Below are 12,498 nucleotides of genomic sequence, written 5' to 3'. Positions count from 1 at the left end.
TTCACTTGGAGTCATGTTTATGAACACCTGACAAACAAGTGCGTCCACTCAGCCAAACTCTATCAGTTTTCTGGTGACAATGCTAGATCACAGCAATTTCATTTGCACTTTGTTGCTGACAAACTGCATTCTAAAGCTGAATGCAGCACCAATGAGAGCGCTGAAAATTATCACAAACAATGCAGTTGAGCGCACAGTACCAAAACAATAAGCTGAAAGACAATAAAATGTTACTTTAGGTGTTGACGGTTTGTTTGTTACAATAAGTGACACTTTTCATATTATACATAGTTACGAATTTATAGTTTCTATAAATAGTGTGATAAGTGGATCCTTTAAATTGCATTTAGTTAAGCCTCCTTTTTCAAACATAAAGGGAGTGGATGCTTTTACTTACACTTGATATGATTACCACACAAATTAAACTGATGAAATAAGATTAAAGTTAAATGATCCTGAGAGTGCTTTAAGATATACTGTAGTTAATGCATTATATTACACAGTTAAATGGACAGGGCTTTATTGGCAAAGCAATTTGTATTCAATAGGTGACTTCATGTAACAACAGTAGTGGAAAGACACTTCAGCCGTCTCCATGTTTAGTAATCAACAACAACAAGCTCACCAGTGTATTACTGGTGTAGCCCATGAGCTGTTTTCCATAGAGTTTTATTTCCAAAAAGCAGTCAGAGAAAAGTAAAACAAGCCAGTAAGTACAACAAAACAAATCCCCAAGGGGAAGAAAAAACAGCTGATATAGACAGAAGGCCTGATGATATTTACAACAGCAGACATCTTTTTGGTGTTGCAGTACCAGTAAATCACTCAACAAACTCCTGGTATTCTTCAAGATCAAACAAAATAACAAAATAAGGTTTTTCTTTTAATGGAAAGAGAAGGTTCTAAAAGTCAGCTAAGGCACACAGAGCCTCCCCTGAAAAGAAAAATAACGGGGGAAACATCAGTTCAGAGAAATTTTGTGCAACAGTTGCTCAACAATACATTCCAGCAAGAACAACAACAATCTGGCATGTGATTTTCTCTGAGAGGCAAACAGGACAAAGTTGTTGTCACAGCTGTCCAAAAACACCAAAACAGGTTATGTACTTTGACCAATAAACACCACCAAGTCACTCTGTGTCCACTTATTGATACTTCAAAAACTCTTTATAGTTCAATGTCATTTTTACCACATCTGTATTTACATGTACAATACCTTTTAAACATTTCAATATAAAATACCTATGTACATTTTCTTCATTTGTTAATCATTTTGTTACAAAATAGGACTTCCACAATGAGTTACATTTATTTTATTTACCTTTTTCCAAAACTGTCTTTGAGCAGTAATTTTTCTCAGCATGGTGGCACTAGAAGTTAAAGATGGCAGCAGAAGCCAGCCAGTGAAAAAACAAAGTAGTCCTTTCCAACCCAACCCCAGAAACAGTGAGAGCTTGAGAGGGGAGCAGTGATTATAATGGACACATCCAACAGAGAGGCAAGGTGAACTTGACATTAATGAACAGAAATGTCTCTTAATTAGCCTGTGCAAAAACACTCACTTAGCCCATGTGGTGGCTAAACAATGTTGACAATCACAGATTGAAGTCCTAATTGGCTTGCGATGAAACTTATTTCAAAGTAAACAAATACCCGGTCACACTTCTTGTTCAGGATGTGCTGTGGTTCAGTGCTGCCCTCCGTGTAATAAACTCGTCTCAAACGTCCACAGATTGTCTTGATGGCTCAAAAGTTTCTTGAAATGTAGATAGAGCTGGAAAGGTGCCACAGACCCAATCTATAAATTCAATTTGCAATCAAGATGCAAAATAATATTGACTTGACACTGTTCGTTATTGTCACAGACTGAAGATCACAACCACTCACTATCTTTCTGAAACACACAGGAACTGTGAAACACTGAACAGCACAGTCCGTCCTTCCATGTCCAGACGTTGTCTCATGTGTTTGGTTGTGAAGACTGTTTTTGTACACCTTCTCTGTTTGGTGAGGTTGTCAGGTAGCTGACCTCTGACCTCACAGGTCGAGGTGACTTTCTCTTGGGATGCACTCTGCAAACAGCCGTGTAAGAAACCCAGACAAGAGGATCTATTCAGACGGGACAACACTGACTAAAACACAGATGTGGCCATGTAAAGGTACAGTCTAAGTTTGGGGTGTTTGCCTTTGTAAATAAAGGCGGCTTTCTTTACAAAAAAATATTCATCATGCTGCCAAGGCAGCGTCGCAATTATTTAGTCACTGACTAAAAATATCAGCATTAATATAAACTTATAAATAAATAGCGACTCATGGACTCCCCCATACCCATTCATACAATTTTTGAGACTTCATGTATAATCAGGTACACAAAGTGTCTCTGAAATCACTGGAAGAAAGTAAAAAAAGATGACACTGAAAAGAAGATGAGAGTTTTTAAGGTCAGCTTGAGATAATTGTGTTTCAAGTTTGAGGCAGGTCGGTAACAAAACCAAGTCAGACACAGCACTTCTCTCTTTGTCCTCTGCCTGTCACAACATCTTCACTTCATTAGAAAAGAACAAAAAGCTATACTATGTGAATGTTAAGTCTCAAAATACTTCTGTACAACAACCACAAATTAAGCATTCATGGATTCCGAGCAGTACAATGACTGTATTACATTTCTATAATAATCCAAATGGTTCTAATTGTTCTGTGAAGGCCTCTGGATTTGCATTTCTCTTTATCTTTATTTACCCAATGTGACTGCAGCAGATGGTTAGTCCAGCCACAGCAGTTCCACATCCTGATCAGGCACTCAACTGAAGAAGTTGTGCTTCGGTTTCTGATTTATTCTTAATGCTTTACATGCTGAGTCACTGGACTATCAAAAACTCATTTGAATTAATTGGCTTTAAGAATGCACAAGTATTTGTCCTTCAAAGATTGTGTCCTAGAAACGGGAAATTTGCTCCAAGTGGTTCATTTGTAACAAACTAATCATTTTTTTGTTTTTTTGGGCATAACTGAACACTCTGATATGATCTAGTTTTGTTTATGTTGACATACACTAAATGAGGCACATTAAATTCAGTATCAGGCTTCCTTTTTTCATGTTTTACAGCTAAGGCCTTTTCCCAGCAGAGCTTTGTCTGCTGCCAGCGTCGACAATCCTTCCTCACATGACCGCTGTGCCCCGTGCACGGCTTTAAAAGCTGACTTCATAATTCATTCTGCAGCAAAATAAATGCTCCAAAATTGCAACGTTTGATCACAGTAAAACTCAGCCATGAGAAGAAAAATAAATACACTGAGAAACTGAAATAGCAAAGCCAGTATAATCCCCTGAAAGGAGGAACTCCGTGGGAGGATCTGAAAATCATTTTGCTTTCTTTCTGTCCAGATACCCTTACCAACCTCTCCAAAAAACAGAACCAAAACCTCTCTTTTCTTCTTCTTTTTTTTCCATCTCATTCAAGGAAAGAACACTGTTCCTTCTCCCCCGGAAGCAACCCCCTTAAATAAATAAAAATCAACAGTGTTAAGGCCTCCTGTCCAGCTGGAGGCCTCGCTGCTACCTGATGCGCCCATCGGCGCGTGGTGCTCCCAGATGGGATTTGGGGTCTGGGCTCAAGGAGCTCCAAGGGTTTTTGGGGCACGCCTGCATGACAGGGCAGGCGGTCGGGCCCACAGCGCAGACGTCAGCTGCCTCCCACAGCTCGCCCACTAGGCTGTCTAACCAACGCTCCAGCTCCGGGCCGGTCAGGGCCGCGTTCCTCTTGGCTTGCTCCACGTAGCCCAGGCTGACGGGGATGTTGAGCACTGGGTTGAGACCGTGGAAACTCTGCTCCATGTAGCTGTTCTTTGCAGGCCCATTGTGGAGCTTCAGAGTATCCTCTGGAGAGACATGAGAAGGAAGGAAGAGAGAAGAAAGAGGGAGACAGATGATGTGTGAGGAGTGGATAATTAGCGGTCAGACAGAGAGAGAGAGAGAGAGAGAGAGAGAGAGAGAGAGAGAGAGAGAGAGAGAGAGAGAGGGGGGATGGTGGGATAGAAAAAGAGTTGAAGGGAAAGAGAGAAAAGAAAAGGGGAGACATGAATGGTAAAATATCAAAGCAGAGAACGTGATTCGCTTCAATATTATCTGAAACACTGAAACTGGTTACTAATTGGTCCAGATTGATTTCACGACTGGACTCCTCACATCCTGCTCTTTGATGTGGTTTGTCAGGCCACTGCAATGCTGACATTTTTGGAAATGGTCAGACACGCAAAGACACGCCCTCAGTCCTTCTTCCCATGACAGTGGAGCTCGGCAGAGACGCAACTTTAAACACTTTCTCCACCCTGAGTTTCAGTGAAGCTGTAAATTCCTCACTGGTCCTCTAACTGTGGCGCTAGCATGACTGAGCAGACATCAGCACTTTTCATGCCCTGGTGACAGAAAGATGCAGTCAGACATGAGCTGCTCCACCAGGAAAGGACCAGTCAGACCAAAGCCAGCTAGCTTAGCGGTGGCAGAGTGTGATATGAAGTCATGCATCTGTGTAGTTGTGTGCTGTGCATAAAAACGTGTACTTTGTGCATGTGTGTGTGTGTATGCATGTGTCTGCTACTGCCAATGCGAGTGGAAGGCCACGTCATAAAGTTTTACTGGCACTGCATGTAGGAGAGAGACCTGGTGCCAGACGTGGCAGTAAATTAGAGGAGGGTGGATGGAACAGCTAAGCTGAAAGCACACACAGACACAGAAACACGGTCACACACACAAACACACACACACACACACACACACACACACACACACACACGCACACACAGAGAGAGACAGACAGAGAGAAGATTACTAAGCTGCACTTAGATCTTTAGACCCAAGGATATGTATCCTACAATAAAACCTGTGTTATGTATATCACTGATGTTGACATTTTCTATGATTTTTGAATTGAAGGTACAATCCTTAAATCAAATGTGTTCAGACTCACATGATTTAGAATGAGTGCAAATAGCTGCTTGTGTCAGATAGATTTTTCCTCTGCTTACACTCTGCATGTTTGTATTTTAAAGCCCCTCTGCTATAAGAAAACAACCTTACGTTTGGAAACCATTGGCTGATTATTGATTGGACAACTTCACATCATTTCTGTCCTCTATGACTGCCTCCACGGGCGCTGACATGTTGCGCTTTCACAGGTCTGACGTCACACCCATGACGTTAACCAAAACACACATTACTTACAAGTAAAACATCAAAGACCCCTCAGATGGGTACAGTCCACAGCAGCATAAATAATTGTGTTGATTTGAAGCAGACATCTATGGCTTTGGAAAGTTCAATGACTCTTGTGTTAATGTTTTTTATGTTTTCTCTAACAATTCCTCCTTTTCTCTGCAGAGCTTGTCAACAAAGCTGTCACTTAGGATGTCACATCTGCTCATTTTAAAATGAAATAACTAATCAAAACTAAACTTGTCTGAAAAATGAGCTCTTATATGTAAATTTGCATAACAAGAGCTAGCTTTAATGACAGAAACCATGTTAGAGAAATTATTTGACATGTATTTAAATGTTATAGCTTTGGCCTCTTTTCCTTCTGTTAACATTACAGAGGCAGGGTTTATGACTCATACTGCAGCCAGTCAGCAGAGGAAGCTCTAAGACTTTTAGGCCTCAAAGCAAAAAAGCTCACGTGGTGTCCATTTTAATATACAGTGTATGGTGGTAACCTTCATGCAGAAAATGGTATGTTTTGATAAAAAATACTGATGATATAATAAAGTAGATTTCATGTGTTCTCCCCTTTAATTTGTCTTAAATGTCTTTCTGGTGTAAATTCAACTGTTTTCATGAGAGGTCTCACCTGCACATGTGCAAATGATCCGCAAAACAACTGTGCCAATTTAGTACATTTCACTTGATATCTACAATAAATGTCTTATCATTTGATCACAGGATGAGAGGAGTCCCAAAGTTAATGAAACATCTGCGTGATGAGGTTACACTGAATTCCATCCAAAGTTTGTAAATGTCAGCCACCAAAAGCTTCTGTATGAGACAAACTAAGGCAGAGCAGCAATGAGTGTAGTGTATTAAAAAACATGCATTTTATTTGTTATAAATAAAGCTTTTCATTTTTGAGTGGAAGATTGTTATTAACAATTTAAATCACAAGAATATAAAGGACTTTATTTTACTACTGTCTTCTTATGGCACCATTACCCTGCCAAATCCAGTGAGAACAAATGTGATTCATGCCCAGGACCGCAAGTTTTGCATGCAAGGTGTGCATGCAAATCTTATAGCCATGCATAATATTATCTTTACAAGTGCTTTTACAGAACGTATGTACACTATGTATCTGCTGGTGAGCGATACTTTGCAGCCTTTAAGGAGCAATCTGCATTTTGAGCTTTTGCAGAAATGAACTGGATTCTTCTCTCTGTGCTCTCTTGTTAGCAAAACTTTGAGCAGCTCACATGCACGCAGTTTTCTGATTTGTCAGTGAGTGGGTGAGCACAGTCACAGTGGTATCCCTCAGTATAACTGGCTACAGTGATACAGTCCTTCTCTTTTATGATTTCACCCCCAGCCTCCCAAAGTGACCACACCCTAATTTGGGTGAAAAGAGCATCATGACTTAACGCTGTTGCGTTTCATTATGTTCTTCGAACAATAAAAACTAACTATGTATTCTTCCTCAAAGGGCAACGGATGGTTAAAGAAACGCTCCAGGGCTTTGGGACGACAGCAGAGAAGATAAATATAGTATATTTTGGTACTTTTGGTGTTGTGTTCCCACAGGCTGCTGTTCAGAACGACTGATGTGTTTAACAGCAGGAGCTGCAGACTTCCTCTGTCACTGGATTTTTAACAAAGTTACTTTCATATAACAGATACTTTTCTCGTTACTTCTAATTTAAATTAATATTTTTATATGGATAAAAGTGTGCATTTCACTGAAGCGCTTGATAAAAAAAAAAATAATAATGAAATCTTACAAAGAGGAAACATAACAGATTAATATCCTTGTCTCAGAGCTCTCATATCCCATCATTGCCAGGCATGTATTAATAAATGAGTGTTCTGATAGCATCCGGGTTTAAGATTTATTTTGTGGTTATTAAAAAGTAGTTACCCTGAGCATACATCAAAATACTCAACAGTATTTATTCACTAAACTATGGTTACATTCACAGCTACATCACAGCCCTGCATGATACTAGAAATTATTATCATTTAAGCCATCGTGAAGTGTCATGTCACACGGCAAGACTCGACTCTCACGTGACTTTTGGAGTAAAGTGCTGCTTCCACACTACAACTCCTTATCCGTGCTGGCTGATTGATTTAATGGTGTCATAGTTTTTGGAAGGCTAACTGAGCTGTTGTTGAACACTGTTTAATGTGTTTGAACAGCTCACAAGGTTATTAAGGGTGACTTGATGACAAACAACCAGGGTCTGCAGAAGCCCACAGGCTTGATTAGAAAGGGCAGCAATGCAAATGCAGTGCTATGTGTGTGTGTGTGAGTGTGAGAGTGTGTTTGTCTACAGGCATTTGGAGCACCTATACTTGCAATCATTAGTTCATAATTATGAAAGTGCTTTTCTGAGATACTGTGTTTGTATCAACTGAGAAGCAAACCCTTCAACAGTCCGAAGTCTGTCAGAGATGACATCTCTGAAAATTCAACCTTTGCCTTTCCCTTTTCTCCATCCTGCTCATTAACTTCTGATCTGTTGCAGATAAAGTGGTGCAGCTTGTTTGATTTAAAGCTAAAATGAGCCTGTCCCTTCAGGGAGTATTATGAGTAACCATGTAGTGGACCCCATTCTGCCAAAAAATTACAGCAAGGATAACTTTTCTTGAAAGAAATGGACATTTTTGCAGAGTGTTGGTTATGTAAAATCTCAGTTTTACAAAGTATCTAAGACTGTAAATGTCAAATGTAGTAGAGTTAACCTAAAGTTATACAAGAAGCGTATGCATCGTTTCATCAGCGCCACACGTCCTACCCAACTGGAAGAGTGTTTACAGGATAGTTCAGCGGAGTGCAGCCTGGAACAGCTGGACTGGCAATATCACAAAATCACTTGAGAACTCCACGAGGTCTTGCGGGATTATTCAAATCATGGGATACCAACAACTTATACAGAGAACAACATATTAAAAATAGATCACAAAGCCTTTCAGTGGTTGATTTACTGTTTTTAGATATTATTATGTGCCTTCAGTGCTTCTACTTTTGGTAGTAAGTTAATTTTTTCTCAGTTTGATATTGACAAAGTTAACAGCTGAATTCACAGACATGATATCTTAAATGTGACATTGCTGAAGCAAAAACGAGGAAATGAATATAGATAAACAACGCCACAAGCTGCTCTTCTTTTTCAATATTCCACATGGCCCTGAACAGTTGTGTTTACATTCACTGCCATGCTCGTGAGCTGTAAAGTATGCAACATCTGGTTGGTGACACCTCTCAGTTTGCTCCTCTCATTATAAATATAACGTAAATATTAAATGTTTTTGATACACGATTCCAGATCGGGGGGAGTCTGACGGGGACGGGACCAGTAAAATAGTCTTATTAACACCACAGACTTGAGGATTATTCAATCAAAAAATCTGTTACGACTAGCCTTGAATCAGGTTATGCTGCCCCGATCATTGGGGTCGGCAAATCTGGCCCTAAATCTCTTTTGAAATCATCTAATGTGTCGCTAGCTTAAGGAAACACCCACTTTGACTAGCACATTTGTAGGTCAGCTCCAGAACGGGATGCACACGCTTCCTGTGGAACCTACCAGTAAATGTTGTAACTGGGCGAGTTGGAGAGATGTAATAAACCCCTCGAAAAGTAGAAAGTAACCAACCGACTCCTCTGATCAAAACAGCAGAGATTCAATGTTATACCCTTCACAAATACGGGGTTTGAGGTGAGGTTGATGTTGAGGTGTCTTCGTCTCAGATTGCACGGTGTAGGTTGTATCTCAGTAAGGAAATATTTGACATTTAGAGTAACTTCCTAAGTACTCTTTTGATAAATCATTGTTCATGTTGAAGAACAGCACAGCAGTGCAATACATTAAGCAAGGCCATATACACAAATAACAAAATCCATAGTGATTTTGTGTTATGATGACGCTGAAAGAAATGGCAAGTGCTTGTTAAAAATAACTCATGACAATCACAGAGGAACAGCACTCTTACCTTGACGTATGGGTTGGTGCTTGCTATAGGCAATGGGGCGATGAGGAAGTGCATCTCAGCCACAGGACTCCAGTGATGCAGGATGCGCACGCTCCACACTCCAGGCCGCAGAGGCTGGTTTAGCGGAGGGCGGTAGTGTGTGTACTCGGCGCTGGCATCAATCAGGATGTCGTAGGTCGCTGCGATTACATTGGTTGGGTCGATCCATACAACTGTAACAGTGACGTTAGGACCCTTGTTCCACTTCTGCATGCCCACGGTCTCATCCATGGGGCCCATCAGGCCACCGAAGTTTCGAAACATGCGCTCTTTGGCGTCCCACTCTGAGCCAATCTGACAACAGAAAAGGAGAATAAAAAAGGAAGAAGAGAAAAACAGTAAAAGAAGAGTGAGTGACAGAATGAGGTAAGAGGCAAGACAAGCAGAGAAGCCACACCAAAAAGCAGAAGAGATGCCGGTACATGAATCGACTCTTCCAACTGCACATATAGCACAGAGATCATGAATAAGCAGCAATATCTGCATCTCTTTGACCATACTATTAAAATAACCAATATCTGCACTGAATTATCATGGGAAATAATCTGCAGCATGCATTTTTCATCAAACAGCACCACCCTACACACAGACATTATATAATGTTATAATATGCAATCGCTGTCAGGCCCGATGGTTTCTTCCTGCATGTGTGAGTCTATCCGTCCACAGTTTCTGGTTCTGTTTGCCTGAGTGTGTCTTTGACAAGGAATGCAAGAGGCGGGCCAAGGAAAGGCGTATGGCAAGAACCTGACCATATCCCCGTGGGGTGCAGATCAAATGAATCCTTGTTTGGTCTCTGAGCACATTTTAGAGAGATAGAAAAAGATAAGGAAGCCAACGAAGAGCTGTATGCAGTCTTAGCAGTATTTAACCTGAAGAGGAAACTGCAGTAAAGAGGATTACAACCTAACATCACGGAACCAATCCAAACAGAAAAACACACTTTACATCCTGACATATGCAGGCAGAGCAACCAGCAGCCTTTTTAACAGAGCAGAGAGAGCCAGCTTCATTAAAGATATATATTTTTAGCTTTCTCAAAAGACCAAAAAAGATGCATTCTCTGTGACATTTTAGAGAAGGTGAGCATACAAAATTGGCTAGATGAAGCTAAAGTCGAATATAACTTTGGTGAGTTATGAGCCACACTCTGGCTGCGGCTGCAGAACACTGAAAGAGTTGCCAGCCTGCTGCACACTGGAGAACTGCCAGCAGAACAATGAGCCAATTTAAGATTATTACATCCTCTGAGCTAACATAACTAACATTAGTGTACACACAAGGTCTGATTGTTTGATTAAGCAGAAATTTAGAGGTTATGTCTTTTGATCTTGTGATTTCATGGTAAAATACCGACTCTGGTAATTTACTGGGACATAGGAATAAATAAAAACCAAGACAGAAGGAAAAGGAAGAAACTACAAAACAGAGAGAAAACAGAAGCACAGCTAATTGGCTTCTTCATTGCGGTTAGGACTGTAACTGGAGAGGTGTGATCTGCGCTGGTTCGATTGCAAAGATTGCAAAACGATGTGGTATGCAAAATGAGAGACATGGAGTGATCGAGATTGATAGAGGAGATGAGGTGATAGAGAGGGAGGGCATGCATGCACACACGCACACACTTGCACTGACAGTGAAAGATGTCTGGGGTGTTGGCAGAAATGTGAGAGGGATGGCGGCTTTAGGAAGCGCTCATCCTTACAAAGCTAGCTGATTAACACAGCCTCACCCTGCTGCACGATCAATGGCTGCCTGGAACTGACTCTGCATTACATCCTCTGAGAATTGAGATGCAATGTACAATATAAATAGACATTACTTGCATAAATGAGACAGTGTGTGTGTGTGTGTGTGTTTATTAGCCATCCGTAAAAGACACCTTACTCTAATCACAATTATTGGACTGACCTCTACCGTTTCTGCCCTTTGGACCTTGGTTCTTTTCTCTTTAAATTACTAATCAACTCTCTTGTCCTGCTGTCTGTAGATCATTGCTTTATTCAAGGCCGACTGGCTGGCACACCCTGCATCTCCGATTGATTGGCAGCACTCTTATTCAAAACCTCAGAAAAAAGGGAAGGAAGTATTGACAAAAGAATCTCACTGTAATCCACTGGGAGAGAGTGTTGCAGGAGAGAGACTAAAGTTAGACTTGTTTGAGGGGGATTCTGAAAATGTTCATGAGCTGTGTGTAGGGGGAATCCTCTGAGACATGTCTCTGTATCACAAATGTTTTATTCTACGATAACTCAATTGATGCAGCAAAGTTCCACTTTTTTGAGGAGTCAGAGGTGTGGCTAGCTACCCTGCTTAACTTCACAGGCACACACACACACACACACACACACACACACACACGCACGCAAGCACACGCACACACACACACACACACAAACACACAGACACACACACACACACACACACACACACACACACACACACACACACACACACACACACACACACACAAACACACACACACAGACACACACACATGGTGCATAGTGTACACACTGTCTAATGAGGTGCACATGCAACTTATTGCCTGGCTGTGTGCCTTATGACTGAAGCTTAATCCTAACTCTAGTTGGAAAGTAAGCAAGAAGTGTAAGAGTTGAAGTAGTATCCTGACCAGATCTAATATATTCATATGCAGGAAGCTTGAGGGATCTATGTCACTGCTTCCACTTCAGTAAAAAGTTAGATGAAACTACATAACAAAGTTTTTAGCTCTTGATGTTGCAATATTTTCAATTAAAACTCACAATTCTTGCAACGAGGGTATCGCTCTCACCATGATTCAAAAAAGGTATAATTGCAGCTAACTGACAAAGTCACCAATAGAAGGAAACTCTTTCTCCCAGTATGAAAGTGGGTCAAACAGGGATTAGCCTCTGGCCCATTTCAACCAGAGCTGCAGCATATAGCTTACCATGACCTCCACACTCATCCTGTCCCTTGCTGCTTCTACCCAGTAAGCTTTGGCTTAAGACCTACACCCAATCAAGCCTTATGACTGCTCACCAAGTCGCAGGCTTATGACCTTCTTTCACTTACAGCTGTATTTAGAAGTACGTAGTTTAGTGGAACTAATGCTGATCCAGCAGCCTCATGCCCTTTACCCTCTTTTTTCAATTACTCCCAGTAGAGACTAATCTGTTCACTCACACTTTCCACTCACTTACACTTAGAGATTTCAGATGTTTTTACTCGTCTCCATCCTCTGCTGTTGAACTGACAAACAGCTGATGACTTGTTCA

The 12,498-nt window shown here is 41.0% G+C and overlaps 1 protein-coding gene across 1 annotated transcript in view; it reads right to left on the bottom strand.

The window, feature by feature from the left end:
* Window positions 1-594: 594 nt before the first annotated feature.
* Window positions 595-12,498, bottom strand: part of LOC117815234 (xylosyltransferase 1-like) — an 87,140-nt gene continuing 75,236 nt past the window's right edge. The window contains 3 exon segments of the mRNA XM_034686824.1: window positions 595-3,879; window positions 9,197-9,226; window positions 9,229-9,529. Coding sequence (XP_034542715.1) covers window positions 3,557-3,879; window positions 9,197-9,226; window positions 9,229-9,529 — 654 coding nt within the window. The 3' untranslated portion in view covers window positions 595-3,556.

Source organism: Notolabrus celidotus, chromosome 7 (assembly GCF_009762535.1).
Source record: "Notolabrus celidotus isolate fNotCel1 chromosome 7, fNotCel1.pri, whole genome shotgun sequence".
Taxonomy (NCBI): Eukaryota; Metazoa; Chordata; class Actinopteri; order Labriformes; family Labridae; genus Notolabrus; species Notolabrus celidotus.
This window is presented reverse-complemented; position numbering and strand designations above follow the sequence as displayed.